The following is a 15,000-nucleotide window of genomic DNA, read 5'->3' on the forward strand; positions in this document are numbered from 1 at the left end:
GTAGCCTTTTGTATTTGTGTTGTAGCGTTTGTGTTTGTGTTGTAGCGTTTGTATTTGTGTTGTAGCCTTTTGTATTTGTGTTGTAGCGTTTGTATTTGTGTTGTAGCGTTTGTATTTGTGTTGTAGCATTTGTGTTTGTGTTGTAGCATTTGTATTTGTGTTGTAGCCTTTTGTGTTTGTGTTGTAGCCTTTTGTATTTGTGTTGTAGCCTTTGTATTTGTGTTGTAGCGTTTGTATTTGTGTTGTAGCCTTTGTATTTGTGTTGTAGCGTTTGTATTTGTGTTGTAGCCTTTTGTATTTGTGTTGTAGCGTTTGTATTTGTGTTGTAGCGTTTGTATTTGTGTTGTAGCGTTTGTATTTGTGTTGTAGCGTTTGTATTTGTGTTGTAGCCTTTGTATTTGTGTTGTAGCATTTGTATTTGTGTTGTAGCCTTTTGTATTTGTGTTGTAGCCTTTGTATTTGTGTTGTAGCCTTTGTATTTGTGTTGTAGCGTTTGTATTTGTGTTGTAGCCTTTGTATTTGTGTTGTAGCCTTTTGTATCTTGCATGTTTTGCCAGCATTCGGCCAGCGGATGGTGCTAATTTTAAACCCTGTTGACAGCCAATCACAATCCATCTGAACCTACAACACTGCATAAGGGTTATTGTCTAGTTAAGGTTCTCAGTGTGATCGGCCCTTAAAGCACGTTGGTTTTTGTAAAACTGTGCTATGAAAAGAAACTGACTTCTTTAGTTTGGGGAACCCCTAAAGTTGAAGACAGTGTTGATGTTGTTGTCTCTGCATCAGACCAGACCTGCTGCTGCTCTGGGTCACTTTTTATCTGAAAAGGTTTCCTCTCCAGCTGCTGGAGTTTCTCCCGTTAACGCTAGAAGGGATACAGCTAACGTTAAGGCGACAACAGTTAAGTCTAGGCACCAAAACGACTCGTTAAATTTAGGGGGAAAAATGGTGGTTTGGATTAAAACACTCCAGAGGAACAAACGGTGAAAGAATTAAAAATATATTGTTATATTAGCCGAGATTTAGCGAAATTTTGCGTAACTTCTGGCCGTAGGTGCATCTAGGACTGGGTACCGAATTCAATACGTTTTAGGCACTGACAGAATAGTAGTATAGTATTATAGTATAGTAGAATAGTATGAAGTATCTATACGTAGTGTCACGTAGTCGGAGATGGATATAACTACAAAGATTTGTGCCGTAATGTGTAATGTTGTCATTTCTTTTTGTTTTATTAAATTGGCAACGACAGAAGTATTGTTCAGGAACCGGTATCTAAGTCACGGTGTTGGTATCAGTATTGATATTATCTGAACGTTACCCAGCTCTAGTTTTCACACGTCGGTGCAACTTAACTTGAAACGAGACGAACACGGTCGGATGTCAGCGCCACACGGAATCTGCACACGCAGACGTTTCCGCAGAATTTAAACAAATTTAAATAATTATTAAAATGAAATTCAGAATGTTAACACAGCTCCACCTAGCTACGGCCGCAAGTTACGCAAAATGGTGCTAAATCTCGTAAACTGTAGTCTAACATAATATATTTTTAATACTTTCAGCCAGGCAGGTTGGTTCCTCAGGAGGGTTTTAACCCTAACCACGATCTTTTCCCCAAACTTAAAGATGCAGTAGGTAAGACTTATAAAACTAACTTTCTGTCATATCTGCTGAAACTGACCCTATGTTCTAGTAGAACTACAGGAAGCAGGTCATTAAAATAAATCCAGCTCCTCTGGCTCCACCTACAGCCTGGAGAGAGATTTACAAAAATCCACCGCTCCCTGTTCAGATGCACCAATCAGGGCCAAGGGGAGTGTCTAACTGTTCAGATGCACCAATCAGGGCCAGCGGGGGTGTCTGACTGCGTGTCAATCACTGCTCATGCACACGCATTCATTCTCCCTTGTGGGGGGAGGGGCTTAGGAGACCGTTTTGGGCTTTAGCAGAAAGGGGGGGAGGGACTGAGAAGTTGTCGATGTTCAAATGTTTTGGCTAAGTCCTGGATCTTCACAATCCTCCCTACGGCACCTTTAACCAATCGTTTTGGTGCCTAAACTTAACTGTTGTCACCGTAGCCATTTCCCTTCGAGCCTGAACTAGTTCCCCCCTCCCCCCTAAAGACTTCGAAACAGACGGACAGGAGGCAGACTGAGCATGTGCGGTGGCGGCGGTGTTGACGTCTACATGCTGGCGGGGGGTCCAGGCGTTGTCGGCGTGGTGACGGAGTTTCGGGGCGGGGCCAGGTCCAGCAGGGCACTGACGGTGCTGGCCACCTGGGGGAGCCCTCGCTCCTCCAGGATGTGCAGAGGAAGACACAACTGACTCTACAGAGACATACACCACAGAGGAAGACACAGCGGGGGGGGGGGGGACAAAAGAAAACAACGGAAAGGTGGGTTGGTAAATTAAATTAATGAGCAAAATAAAAAGTAAACATGGCAACACAAGGGATAAAATGAGGGGCAGCAACTGAAAATGATTAAATGAACTGATGAGGAAAGACAGGTGAGAAAGTGACGAGACATCTTCACTCAAGATCCACTTACGATCTTTTTAGATATTTAGTTTTACCTCCGCTGCGTATACATGGGTGTTTGGTGTTTTAAGCCCCCAACGTCGTCTTCCAGGCAGCACTGCCTGGAAGGCACTAGGATTAGGCAATAGTTAGGGTTAGGTGCCTTGAAGTCGACGTTGGGGGCTTAAAACACCATCGAGCGTATACGTTAGGACCACAGACTGTAAAAATAATGGCAGAAACTTCCAGGTATGAAAAGGATTGGGCATCGAGAACCATCGGGCATTTGGTGTTTTAAGCCCCCAACGTCGTCTAGGATTAGGCAATAGTTAGGGTTAGGTGCCTTGACGGTCGCAGCGCTGCCTTGAAGTCAACGTTGTGGGCTTAAAACACCATCGAGCAAACACACATTACGACCACAGAGTAAAAATAATGGAGGAAACTTCCGGGTATGATGAGTGAAGTCTAGGATTGGGCATCGAGAACCATCGGAAAGGAGAAATAATGGCCAATGGACTAAAGAAATTAAGTTGATTAAGACCAAATCAATCAATTAGTCGAGTAATCGACTCAGGGCGGGCAGCCCTAGTAGTGTAATGTTTAGCTGATATAAATACGTCTCCGTTCCTCCGTTAGAGTAGCGTCCCTTTGACCGTCGAGGGTTAAAGACACACAACGTGAGTCGAGGTGCTTCAGTTCATTTTATTCAGAGGAAAAATCATTCTTCAACAGCATCAGGACGGAGCAGATGTACACAGTCGGTTACAAAACACATCTTCACCAGCATCATCCTCACTCTTCATCTCTTATAAAAAGTTTGGCAGGTTTCTAACCCTAAAGGCTGATTTATGCTTCTGTGTGGAATCAACGGCGTACGCCCGCAGACCCCCGTCTCGGAGCCCTCCGCCGTAGCTCGACGTGCACCTGCAAAAATGTGTAACTTTGCATCGAGGCAACGCAGACCGCAAGGACTGTGATTGGTCAACTGGTCCTGTGTGTTGATAGTGGGTGTTTCCAGCAGCCTACTGTGGGGAGTAGCAACATGCTAGTGACATAAGTTTGCAAATAAACTCAGAGATATTTTGGTTACAATGACGGAGTTATCCGTTTGTGTCTATATGTCAGTAACGTTTTGAAATTAGCACTTTGCCAGCAAGCAGTACTTTGTGGTCAGTTGTGCCAGTGTTTCCTCTATGTTGATTTGACCGTGCCCCCCCCGCACGGCAACATTTCTGCCCCCCACGGTATCAGAAATAGGGCTGCATTGTTAGAGTGCATGTCGGAGAATAGTGCGGACACACGAGGATAACTAGCCAGCTGAGATCGTGTGTGTACATCCTTGAGAACTGTAAGTGGTATAACTTATGTTGTCAGTTCATTTAAGCCTGGTCTTGCTAATTTAAATGAAGTTAACTGGTGATTTTTGTTGTTTGTGTTCTTCACCTGCGAGCTAAATTGCACGTGGCTGTTAATTCGATAGCGATTGCTGAACACCCTCGCCCACGTTTGTATTTTAGGTGCATTATTTACATGCTGAAGTAGTTACACTGCATTAAGATCATGTAATTAATAGTGGGTTTACTGTTATTTGCTACAGAATGCTTAGCCTATATGTCAAAGTTGGCCTTTATATTAACTCAAACAATACAGTTCAATCACAACTGAAAATATGCCTCATTGTGTGTGTGAATAGAGGTGAATAAATATATTAGTTTGTGTTGCAGCGAAGTGTCAGCTCCATTTCATGGGGGTGTTAAAGTTAGCTTGCTAACATAACATAAACTGACTGGCAGATACCACGCAAATAACCTCAGACTTATCACCCCCTAGTGTTAGGGTGGTGAAATGCACCGCGGTGCAAAGAAATGCGTTCAACCCTGACGCAGAACTCCAGAAGAACTGCAGAAGAAAGGTCACAACGCCGTAGGAGCAACGGCGTGGAGTTGACACAGAAGCATAAAACAGCCTTAACTCAGGGGGATGGGGGTCTCCAGAGGTTGTGTTGGGGTGGGGGGACTGGCTCTGGACCACTTTGCAAACAGTAAAAACAACACACTCAGGCAAACATAAGGCACAGGGAACAGAGCTTCAGCAGACAGGAAACAAGCTTCTGGGTAAACCTTCAACTTTGAGGGATTGTCAAGTTTTAACTTCCCCTAAAAGATCACGAGATCCTATGTGGCTTCAAGCATCTCTGATCCTCAGCAAGATAACAGATATATGGCACGTTTAGCAGAAGTGCACAAGGTTAGCAGGGGTGGACAAAGGGGTTGTTCTGGTTTGGAAGTGCTGAGTCAAGGATCAAGTCAAGATAATCTAAATCAAGGCTAACAAGTCCCAAATAAAGACCAAGTCCAAGCCCTAAGTCAAGGCTAACAAGTCCCAAATAAAGACCAAGTCTTTGCCCAGTTATCTCCATTATTTATGGCTGGGTTAAAATAAAGGATTGTCCAGTTAAAATGGATCATTGTTTGAGTGATGATATCGATTAATAAAATCCAGAAATGTATCTTTTAATATCTGCCTTTCCACCATGGATGTAGAAGTAAAAAGTCCTTTTAACTAACTTTTTGTCCAAGCCCTTTTTAAGTCCAAGCCCTAAGTCAAGACCAACAAGTCCCAAATGAAGACCAAGTCCAAGCCCTAAGTCAAGGCCAACAAGTCCCAAATAAAGACCAAGTCCAAGCCCTAAGTCAAGGCTAACAAGTCCCAAATAAAGACCAAGTCCAAGCCCTAAGTCAAGACCAACAAGTCCCAAATAAAGACCAAGTCCAAGCCCTAAGTCAAGGCTAACAAGTCCCAAATAAAGACCAAGTCCAAGCCCTAAGTCAAGGCTAACAAGTCCCAAATAAAGACCAAGTCCAAGCCCTAAGTCAAGACTAACAAGTCCCAAATAAAGACCAAGTCCAAGCCCTAAGTCAAGGCTAACAAGTCCCAAATAAAGACCAAGTCCAAGCCCTAAGTAAAGGCCAACAAGTCCCAAATAAAGACCAAGTCCAAGCCCTAAGTCAAGGCCAACAAGTCCCAAATAAAGACCAAGTCCAAGCCCTAAGTCAAGGCCAACAAGTCCCAAATAAAGACCAAGTCCAAGCCCTAAGTCAAGTCCAACAAGTCCCAAATAAATACAAAGTCTAAGCCCCAGGACGAGGCCAACAAGTCCCAAATAAAGACCAAGTCCAGGCCCTAAAGTCAAGGCCAACAAGTCCCAAATAAAGACCAAGTCCTAAGTCAAGGCCAACAAGTCCCAAATGAAGACCAAGTCCAACAAGTACAAAATTAAGACCAGTTCCAAGCCCTACGTTAAGGCTAGCAAGTCCTAATAATGAACTAGTCAAGTTCAAGTCCTAGTGAAGTCCAAGTTAAGTCAAAGCCAACAAGTACCAAGTCTTAAACTTTGTGCTTTGAGTCTAAAAAGAGTCATAATTTCACTAAGAAACAAACATTTACCTTCTGCTCTGAAACTTGATCAATATATTCAGATGATCTGTTGTCAGGAAACTGAAGATGGTTAAGAAAGTTTGGGGATGATCTAAATTCATGTCAAGTTAGAAGGCAAAGGTCCAAGTGAGTTCACGAGTCATTGGTGTTAAATTAAAAGTTTTTTGTCAGGTCTAAAGCCAGATTAATGGCCGAGTCCACGTGCTTTGAGTCCACACCTCTGGAGTTTAGACAGCAGGGTTTTTAGGACTTTAAAGGATCAATTGATTTAAACAATCAGTTTCCATCAGTACAAAACGATTACAAACATTGAAAGATGAACATCGTTAGACTAAAATAGATAAGATTTAGATTTGATAAATTGATACAATACTTCATTTAGATCAGCTAAAATGCTACCAAACCCAAAACCAACGATCAGACACCCACCTTACCCAGTGATTTAACCCTCTGGTGTCCTCCGGTCAAGTCTGACCCCTTTTCACAGTTTTCTATATCAGAAATGTGGGTTTCTTTCAACAAAATTGCCCAAAAATAACATGGATGGTTCAACGCAGCGCTCTTCGTAAGTACAATTAAAATGTTTAAAAAAACGTCAAAGAATGTTGACTAAAATGACAAAAGTCTCTAGATACAGAGAGTGGTTTCTATGGAGATGATACGCCATCTCGTCTCATTGGTGGAAGACTTGCAAGGAGACTAAAGCCTGGTTCACACAGCAGGATAATTAGGCTGATTTTAGCCCCGATTCCCCCCTTCTGACCATCTTAAGGATGCTCCGATTATGGTAAAATAATCTGATCAGATGTTCCTGCCGTGTGTGGTGTGTTAAGACTGCTCTCGTCTGCTCGGAAGGACGTCGGGACCGCTCCCATCTCAAATCGGGGATATCCAACATGTTGGATTGTTTTGGCCCGATTCCTCCTCGTGTGTGGTGTCCCCCGGGGACAAACGAGCCCGCAGCCTGTGGACTGTGGCGTGTAGCCAATCAGAAAGAGAGGTGACGAGGCGGCGAGGAAAGCACCGGGAAACAACATCAAAACAGCCGGCGGCACGGCGCACCAGAAAGTCCGGTGGACGTCGGAGATAAGTAGAGCAAGTATAGTCCATGCTGGCGTTGTCTCCACTTCTTTGACCATCGCCTTTTCTTTTGATAACGTTTTTTTTCGGTTAAAAACAAACTACAAACTATCGCCACTGCATCCTCTTCGTCCGCCATGATTGTTTACTCTGAAGTCACGTTTGATCTCGAGGGATTTTGTGAGATTTCCCGTCTGACCTGGGAATGCTGGGGAGTCAGATCGGTTGGTGTGTGATGTTGATTTTGCCGTGTGCTGCGCACCACACGCTGTACGACCAAAACTGTTAGACCCGTGATTTTTTAATCGCCGTGTGTGGGGTCTCTCAGGATTGGAAAATCGGGCGACAATTTTAAAATAGTCCCGTGTGAACCAGGCTTAATGGCCCTGACACACCAACACGACGACTGACCGTCGACAGAAAAGCCAGTCTGACTGATCAGTCGTCTCCCGTCGGTCCAACAAGTGCCTCGGAACACACTGAAGAGACGCTAACTTGAGCGTATGTTCTACGCGTGCGCGAGACGTAATACGTCTCCATAACAGTCTGGCTCCAATGGGTCTGGCTTCTCGCGAATTTCAAAACCGACCATAATGGCGGCTCACTCGGAATACGATCTCGTATTTTACTAAAATAGTTCACCGAAACATGTTTCTGAAAACATTTTAAGTGAGAAATAGGCCGTGCAGTTGCTGAATCTGTCAACAAAGGTCAGTTTAAAAGATTTTCGTCTGAGTGACAAAAGCGCCAAAAATATTGAAAAAAAAGCAACTAAAGGCATTGAAAGCCTCGAAAACAGCAGAATAAAGCCTTGAAAAAAGCGTCAAACAACAAGGCACTAATAATGTTTTAAAAAGCGACAAAAACGTTTGAAAAAACCCTGTCAAAAATGTTGAAAAAAGCACCGAAAAATGTGTCGAAAAACTGTGAAAAGGGCTGACTTTCGGGAGGACAACACAAGGGTTAATTTGTGAAACAACTTTCCACGTGAACAGCTGAGGTTTAACACTATGAATGTCTTTGAGGAGAGACGGTCTGAACATGGGCCCAGGTATCTCCATATTTAGGGCTGGGTTAAAATACAGGATTGTCCAGTTAAAATGGATCTTTGTTTGAGTGATGATATCGATTAATAAAATCCAGAAATCTTTTAATATCTGCCTTTCCACCATGGAAGTAGAAGTAAAAAGTCTTTAACTAACTTTTTGGGGCTCAGTTGTTAATGTAAACATGAACCTGTGGCATTATAAAATATCTGAAGGTCTTGCTTGTACAATTTACAGCAGTAAGTCCTCTGAGAATCTCTTCAATCCAAGATAAACTGGGATTGGGACTGAAATTTCCCTAACCTGATATTGAATCGGGAATGTAATCAAATAGGAATCGATTCAGGAAATCATTGGCGATACCCAGCCCTAACCACGTCGCCCCCTCTCTATGACGGTCAGCTTTTCACTTTACCTCCCAGTGTCGACATTCGGTCAACAACTCTTAGGTCCAGTTCACACCAAACATTCGCTGGTAGAAATGGCAGTTTTAGACGGAGCCTCAACGAGCGCCGTGAGCACGGTATGTGGTGGAGCGAGATAGAGAGAGACTGAAGAGAGGGAGCGCGACGTTAGAACAAAGCAGAGAATCAGAGAAATAAAAAAAGGTTTTCTCCGTTCTATCTCTACTAGACATGCAGCTGTAGAAAGTATCTCACTATCTCTATTCTCATTCATATTTTAAGACGCTACAAATGATATCCAGCTACAAAAAACCCTGAAACGTACAGAACGGAAGTACAGAAAGTGGTTTTTCCTCATTGGTGGAAGACTTGCAAGGAGACTAAAGGCTCTGACACACCAACCCGACGACTGACCGTCGGCAGAAAAGCCAGTCGGACTGATCAGTCGGCTCCCGTCGGTCAAAAAGTTCCTCAGAACACACTGAAGTGACGCCAACTTGAGCGTACATTCAACGCGTGCACGAGACGTAATACGTCTCCATAACAGCAGGCGGCGCTAATCTGTATTGTCGCCCAAAACATGAAAACCGGCAGCTGATTGGATGAACGCGTCACATGGGTCTGGCTTCTCGCGAATTTCAAAACCGACCGCAATGGCGGCTCGTTCAGAATACAATCTCGTATTTTACTAAAATAGTTCACCGAAACGTGTTTCTGAAAACATTTGAAGAGAGAAATAGGCCGTGCAGTTGCTGAATCTGTCAACAAAGGTCAGTTTAAAAAATGTTCGTCAGATTTTGAGAGGCGTTCGTCACGCTCATCCCGCTCGTCATTTCCGGTAAGTGTTTAAATATAAGTGCACTGATTCGCTAGTCAAGGGTTAGCACTCCACCAATCAGATTGGTCAGTGAGTCCGACTGCCCGCTGGCCGATTCAACAAGTCAGGTCGGCCCAAGTTAAAGCCGACAGCTCCTCTGACTGACGACGGCACGCCGAACAGACTCGAGTCACCGACCTCGCCAGACTGTCAGACGGCCGATTATCGCGTTGGTGTGTCAGCGCCTTAAACTTTACGCTCGTCCTGAGTCTTCGGTCTAAACTGGGCTTTAAACACTTGATTTCCGACATCGTACAAACTAGTTCTGACTGAGTCAACAATCAGATATAAAGATCATCTAGCCTGGGAACGCCTGCGTGTAATTAAAGAGCTATGTGTTTCCTCATGCTATCACTATGGTTTATAAATGTGCTATCACTTTATCACTTTACATGTTGTGCTGTGAACCTTATGTCAACACTGAGATACATTTAGGCGTATTACGATACATCGAACTGGATCCATATATCGATTCAATGATCCAAGACCCTATATTATCGATGCAAATGTGAAAATAGCAATACATAGGCCTATCTTCTGTAAGATGCCCCTATATTTTAGCTCACCACTTTATATTTATCCTTTCTATTAACCCTTGTGTGTGTTTATAGAAAGAATCGTTTTCAGAGAAGAATTCTCCGTTTGCGTGTAAACAAAGGGCACAAACGAAGGGAAATGTCTCAGTTTTTCAAAATAACCAGGTACGTGTAAACGGGGTATAAGTAATGACAACTGAACTGTCGGCGTGTCCACATGATACAAGCCTGCCCTCGCTCCCTCCCCACACAGCTGCTAGTAGCCAAGGAGGACACGGAGGATTAAAAGACATGATGGACTCTTCAGAAGAGGTCATTATCTTCACTCTAGTTTCTAAGCGGGAAAGTCACCGGACGCTAGACGGGGTAAACCAGCCCGATCAGCAGCTCAGGCTGGAGACCTGTACGTTTACCTGCTTCCGTTACAAATCTGTGGGAACCAATCACAAACTGGCTTATCCACCTGGCGCGCTATTGGGGGGGTTTAACACGATGACGATAGAGAAGAGACCAAGCAGCTTCTTGTTTACATTCAACATGGCGGCCACCGAAGCGCAGCGACCCGTTGATGCCGCTGTCGCTACTACGTCACCCGGATTGTTGGTCCGATTGGTTGAAAGACTATCCAATTGCGTACAGTCATTTGAACTATGCCCGTTGGTCCCGCCTCTTGTGCAGCAGAAAATACAGAGCAGACTCCTCTGACTCTAACTGTCCGTCCACACCGCCGCCGACTTGAGCGGCAAAGAAGCTCTGGCCGCCCGGTCAAGGACTCTGGTCAGAAAGTCCGGGGAAGCTGTTTGAGGCTTTGGCCGCTCTGACGTAGCAGCATTCTATGTTCATCATGGAAAAAGATCAAGCAGCCACTGCACGGCCAATACACTGACTCTAGAAACCTTTTATAAATGACATATATAATGACAGAATGTGTATTGGTTGTTGGTCGCAGCGGTGTCTGTTAGCAGTTAGCTCGCTCGTTAGCCGCTGAACCGCAGCAGCGTGCAGCTTCTCCTCCTTTTTCTCTGAACTAATGTTTTGGTAGGAACCAAAGTTTACATCGTATGTTTCTCTGGAATCAGCCAGCGTGAAGGACGTCTAGATTCTGATTGGTTGCCGCTGAACCGCGTCATAGCTCATTACCATAAAGTTGACCTACTTTCAACTTTCTGATTGACGCTCTGGTCGCTCAAAACGCCACACCGACAGATTTTCCGCTCCTTGCAGCTGAGAGAAGCAGCTTCCATTGAAAATGAATGACTTCCTGTATCTTTAGAAGATCAAGTCGGCGGAGGTGTGGACGTACGGTAATGTTCAATCTTAAAAGATTGAGCTTGGTCTGGTGATAGCCAGACTACCGGCAGGTCACAATCTGAACATACCGAGAGATCCAGAGAGAGCTGTGTGGAGCCGGCAGCCTTAATTAGCTTTAGCAACTCATTTGGCTTGAATGTAACGGACGTTCATTAACCCTTGTGTGGTGTTCATGTTGTTGTTCCACAGCCAGAACAATTCATGTAAAAATACTTAACACATGTTTACTTTAGCTCAATTACCAATGATATATATACATCATTTATCATTCATATTAGCCATTTACCCCTGTGAGATCACATGCATGATCATATCATATGACCATTTTCGGGTTTTTGTGAGTAAATAAGGAAATTCAATTAGAAAAAAGGTAAAAAATAGAAACAAGATTTTTGATCATTATTGGTGCTTATTCCTTAGAACTTAGAACAGGTGAAAGTGCTCGAAATGTAATAATTATGTAACTTTGTGTGGGAATAGCAGGTGCAGAAAGACAACATAGTGTCATAGCACCTACATTTAAATACACTAAAAACACCTCATATGTAATAGTTATGTGTAGGGGGTGTACTGTGTGTAGTCATATGTAATAGTTATGTGTAGGGGGTGTACTGTGTGTAGTTATATGTAATAGTTATGTGTAGGGGGTGTGTACCATGTGTAGTCATATGTAATAGTTATGTGTAGGAGGTGTACTGTGTGTAGTCATATGTAATAGTTATGTGTAGGAGGTGTACTGTGTGTAGTCATATGTAATAGTTATGTGTAGGAGGTGTACTGTGTGTAGTCATATGTAATAGTTATGTGTAGGAGGTGTACTGTGTGTAGTCATATGTAATAGTTATGTGTAGGAGGTGTACTGTGTGTAGTCATATGTAATAGTTATGTGTAGGAGGTGTACCATGTGTAGTCATATGTAATAGTTATGTGTAGGAGGTGTACTGTGTGTAGTCATATGTAATAGTTATGTGTAGGGGGTGTACCATGTGTAGTCATATGTAATAGTTATGTGTAGGAGGTGTACTGTGTGTAGTCATATGTAATAGTTATGTGTAGGAGGTGTACTGTGTGTAGTCATATGTAATAGTTATGTGTAGGAGGTGTACCATGTGTAGTCATATGTAATAGTTATGTTTAGTACATATGTTATGTTTAAAATAAGTTATTTTTTATGTTCTTCACAGAAAATGAGCTAAGGCCAGTGAGCTTGAGTTAGAATAAATAATAAATAGCATCATTTTTCTTTTAGCAAACATTAAAAATGGGTCCCACACACCTGAACACCACACAAGGGTATTAATATAACAATATAACAAAGTTACGCACTAAAGCTTTAACAATGCAGCCGGTCAGAGGGAACATGGTCTCCTTTATATCCAAGATATATTGGCTTTGTAGCTGAAATGTTCCTACCATCGATACTGAATCGATTCGGGACCTTGTGAATCAGAATCGCATCAATTCGGAAAACCTTCGCCGATACCTAGCCCTACAAATATGGTCTGGTTGTCTGAAGGAACTACGTTTCACCGTACGGTGATAAAACGTGTGCTTCACACCCCTATCTGTCTCTTTGGCGTCTCGTTGTCAGGTTTCAGTGTTCAGACGTGCGGCGCCAGGTGCACGTAGATGGCACAGAGCAGCGACATGACGGACAGGTAGAAGAGGGCGAAGCCCGCCAGCTGGAAACGAGGGGAGGGGCTGCTCGGGGGCGGGGCCATGGAGAGCAACGCGCCCAGCGTCACATAAACACGGCCGCCACCTTCTCCCGCCAGAACCTCCCCCACTGAACACAGACTGTCCTACAGGGGTGGGATGGACATGGCGGAGGACAACGGGAGTGAGATGGTCAGGAGAAAAAAGGATCCATGAATTCATGAAAGACGGGAAGATGAAAGAGAAGAAAGAAAAGCTGTTAGTTGAGGAGCAGCAGATTCTGGTCAGAACATGCACACTCAGGGCGTTTTTCATCACGTGTGTGTGTGTGTGTGTGTGTGTGTGTGTGTGTGTGTGTCTGTGCGTGTGTCTGTGTCAGTGTGTATATGTGTGTGTGTGTGTGTGTGTCTCTGTGTCAGTGTGTGTGCGTGTGTGTGTGTGTCTGAGTGTGTGTGTGTGTGTGTGTGTGTGTGTGTGTCTCCGTGCGTGTGTGTGTGTGTCTGTGTGTCTGTGTGTGTCTCTGTGCGTGTCTCTGTCTGTGTGTGTGTGTGTGTGTGTGTGTCTGTCTGTGTGTGTGTGTGTGTCTCTGTGCGTGTGTCTGTGTCTGTGTCAGTGTGTGAGTGTGTGTGTGTGTGTCTGAGTGTGTGTGTGTCTGTGTCTCTGTGCGTGTGTCAGTGTGTGTGTGTGTGTGTGTGTGTGTGTGTGTGTGTGTGCGTGTGTGTGTGTGTGTCTGTGCGTGTGTCTCTGTGTCTGTGTCAGTGTGTGTGTGTGTGTGTGTGTCTCTGTGTGTGTGTCTGAGTGTGTGTGTCTCTGTGCGTGTGTCAGTGTGTGTGTCAGTGTGTGTGTGTGTGTGTGTGTGTGTGTCTGTGAAGCCAAACTAAAGCTAGCTTCACTAACTTAGCTAGCTTCATTCATCTGATTGGTTGATTTGGCCCGTCTATCACCAACATAGGTGGTGATAGACGGATGGTTTATCCAATCAGCTAACCAGGATTTTCATCCCTTCCCAAAAGTTCTCCAACAGAAAGTTCCCAGATGGATATGCCAACAAACCCGCCATTTTTAAATAGTTTAGTCAGCTGTGTTTTTTTGCTGCCTCCAGCTTCTTTAGAAACTAAATGTGTCTTCTGGCAAACAGCCACATGATGAGAATCACACACACACACACACACACACACACACACACACACACACACACACACACCTTCCACGTTCTGAGGGTGTGTGTGTGTATGTGTGTGTGTATGTGACACACACACACATACACCAACAGAGACACACACAGAGAGCCGTTCTGTCTCTGTGACCGGTGCAGAGACCTGTGCGTCTGGTATGAACAGCCAGGCGTGTGATCAGGCGTGCGATCAGGCGAGTATCTAGGCTTCCCTACGCTATTCAGCGTGCGGTGAGTTCCTGGCGTTACGCTGCTGCCAACACACGCCGGGAAGACTCACGGCTCACATTACCAAACGGGGAAAGAGAGCGGAAAATAGAGAAAGGCTAATGGCGTTTTTCCATTTCATGGTACCCGCTCGACTCGCCTCGACACACTGCGCGTCCGTTTTCCATTGCAGATTTTAGTCCCGCCTCAGCGTGGCTGGTCGTTATGCCGTATCAATGCACACACCAGCGCACAAGTATAACATCAGGCCACTTGAGTTTGTTTTCCAGTTCTGTGGAGGCTCCACCAGAGCTTTCTCCGTAGCCTGGGTAAGTGGCCTGATGGTTATACTTGTGTGCTGGTGTGTGTGTGGAGCCAGCATGTGTGTGTGTACGTAGGCTACGGTGAAAGCTCTGCTGGAGCCTCTACAGAACTGTTAAACAAGCGGTGCCGCAGTAAACTACCGTGACCTAACGTACACACACACAGAACGTGGAAGGTGTGTTGATGCCAGAAGACACATTTAGTTTCTAAAGAAGATGGAGGCAGCAAAAAAAACCACAGCTGGCTAAACTGTTTAAAAATAGCGGGTTTGTTCAGGACACCCCCGTCTGTCGCTTTCACGTCACCTTTTCGGCTCGCCTCAGCTCGCTGGGAACTTCGACGGTTAGCAGGTACCAGGGACTTTTTTTTCATAATGGAAAACCAAAAAAGGCGAGTAGAGTCGAGCAGGTACCATGTAGTGGGAAA

General features: G+C 44.4%; 1 protein-coding gene and 1 long non-coding RNA gene across 6 annotated transcripts in view; one reads left to right on the forward strand and one right to left on the reverse strand.

Moving 5' to 3' along the window:
• The window catches only part of LOC118495253, a 5,544-nt gene extending 2,266 nt beyond the window's left edge, over positions 1-3,278 (forward strand). The window contains exon 3 of the long non-coding RNA XR_004897589.1: positions 3,267-3,278. This is a non-coding gene — a long non-coding RNA (uncharacterized LOC118495253). The remainder of the gene's footprint in view (positions 1-3,266) is intronic.
• LOC116052951 (leucine-rich repeats and calponin homology (CH) domain containing 3) overlaps positions 1,974-15,000 on the reverse strand; it is a 36,427-nt gene continuing 23,400 nt past the window's right edge. For 3 of the 5 annotated variants that reach the window (XM_031303814.2, XM_031303813.2, XM_031303811.2), the window contains one exon: positions 12,525-13,015. In XM_031303814.2, coding sequence (XP_031159674.1) covers positions 12,815-13,015 — 201 coding nt within the window. In that variant the 3' untranslated portion in view covers positions 12,525-12,814. Of the gene's footprint in view, positions 2,331-12,523; positions 13,016-15,000 lie in introns of those variants that run through there. The other 2 variants (XM_031303812.2, XM_036002068.1) reach the window with 2 other exon arrangements.

This window comes from Sander lucioperca, chromosome 6, assembly GCF_008315115.2.
Source record: "Sander lucioperca isolate FBNREF2018 chromosome 6, SLUC_FBN_1.2, whole genome shotgun sequence".
Taxonomy (NCBI): Eukaryota; Metazoa; Chordata; class Actinopteri; order Perciformes; family Percidae; genus Sander; species Sander lucioperca.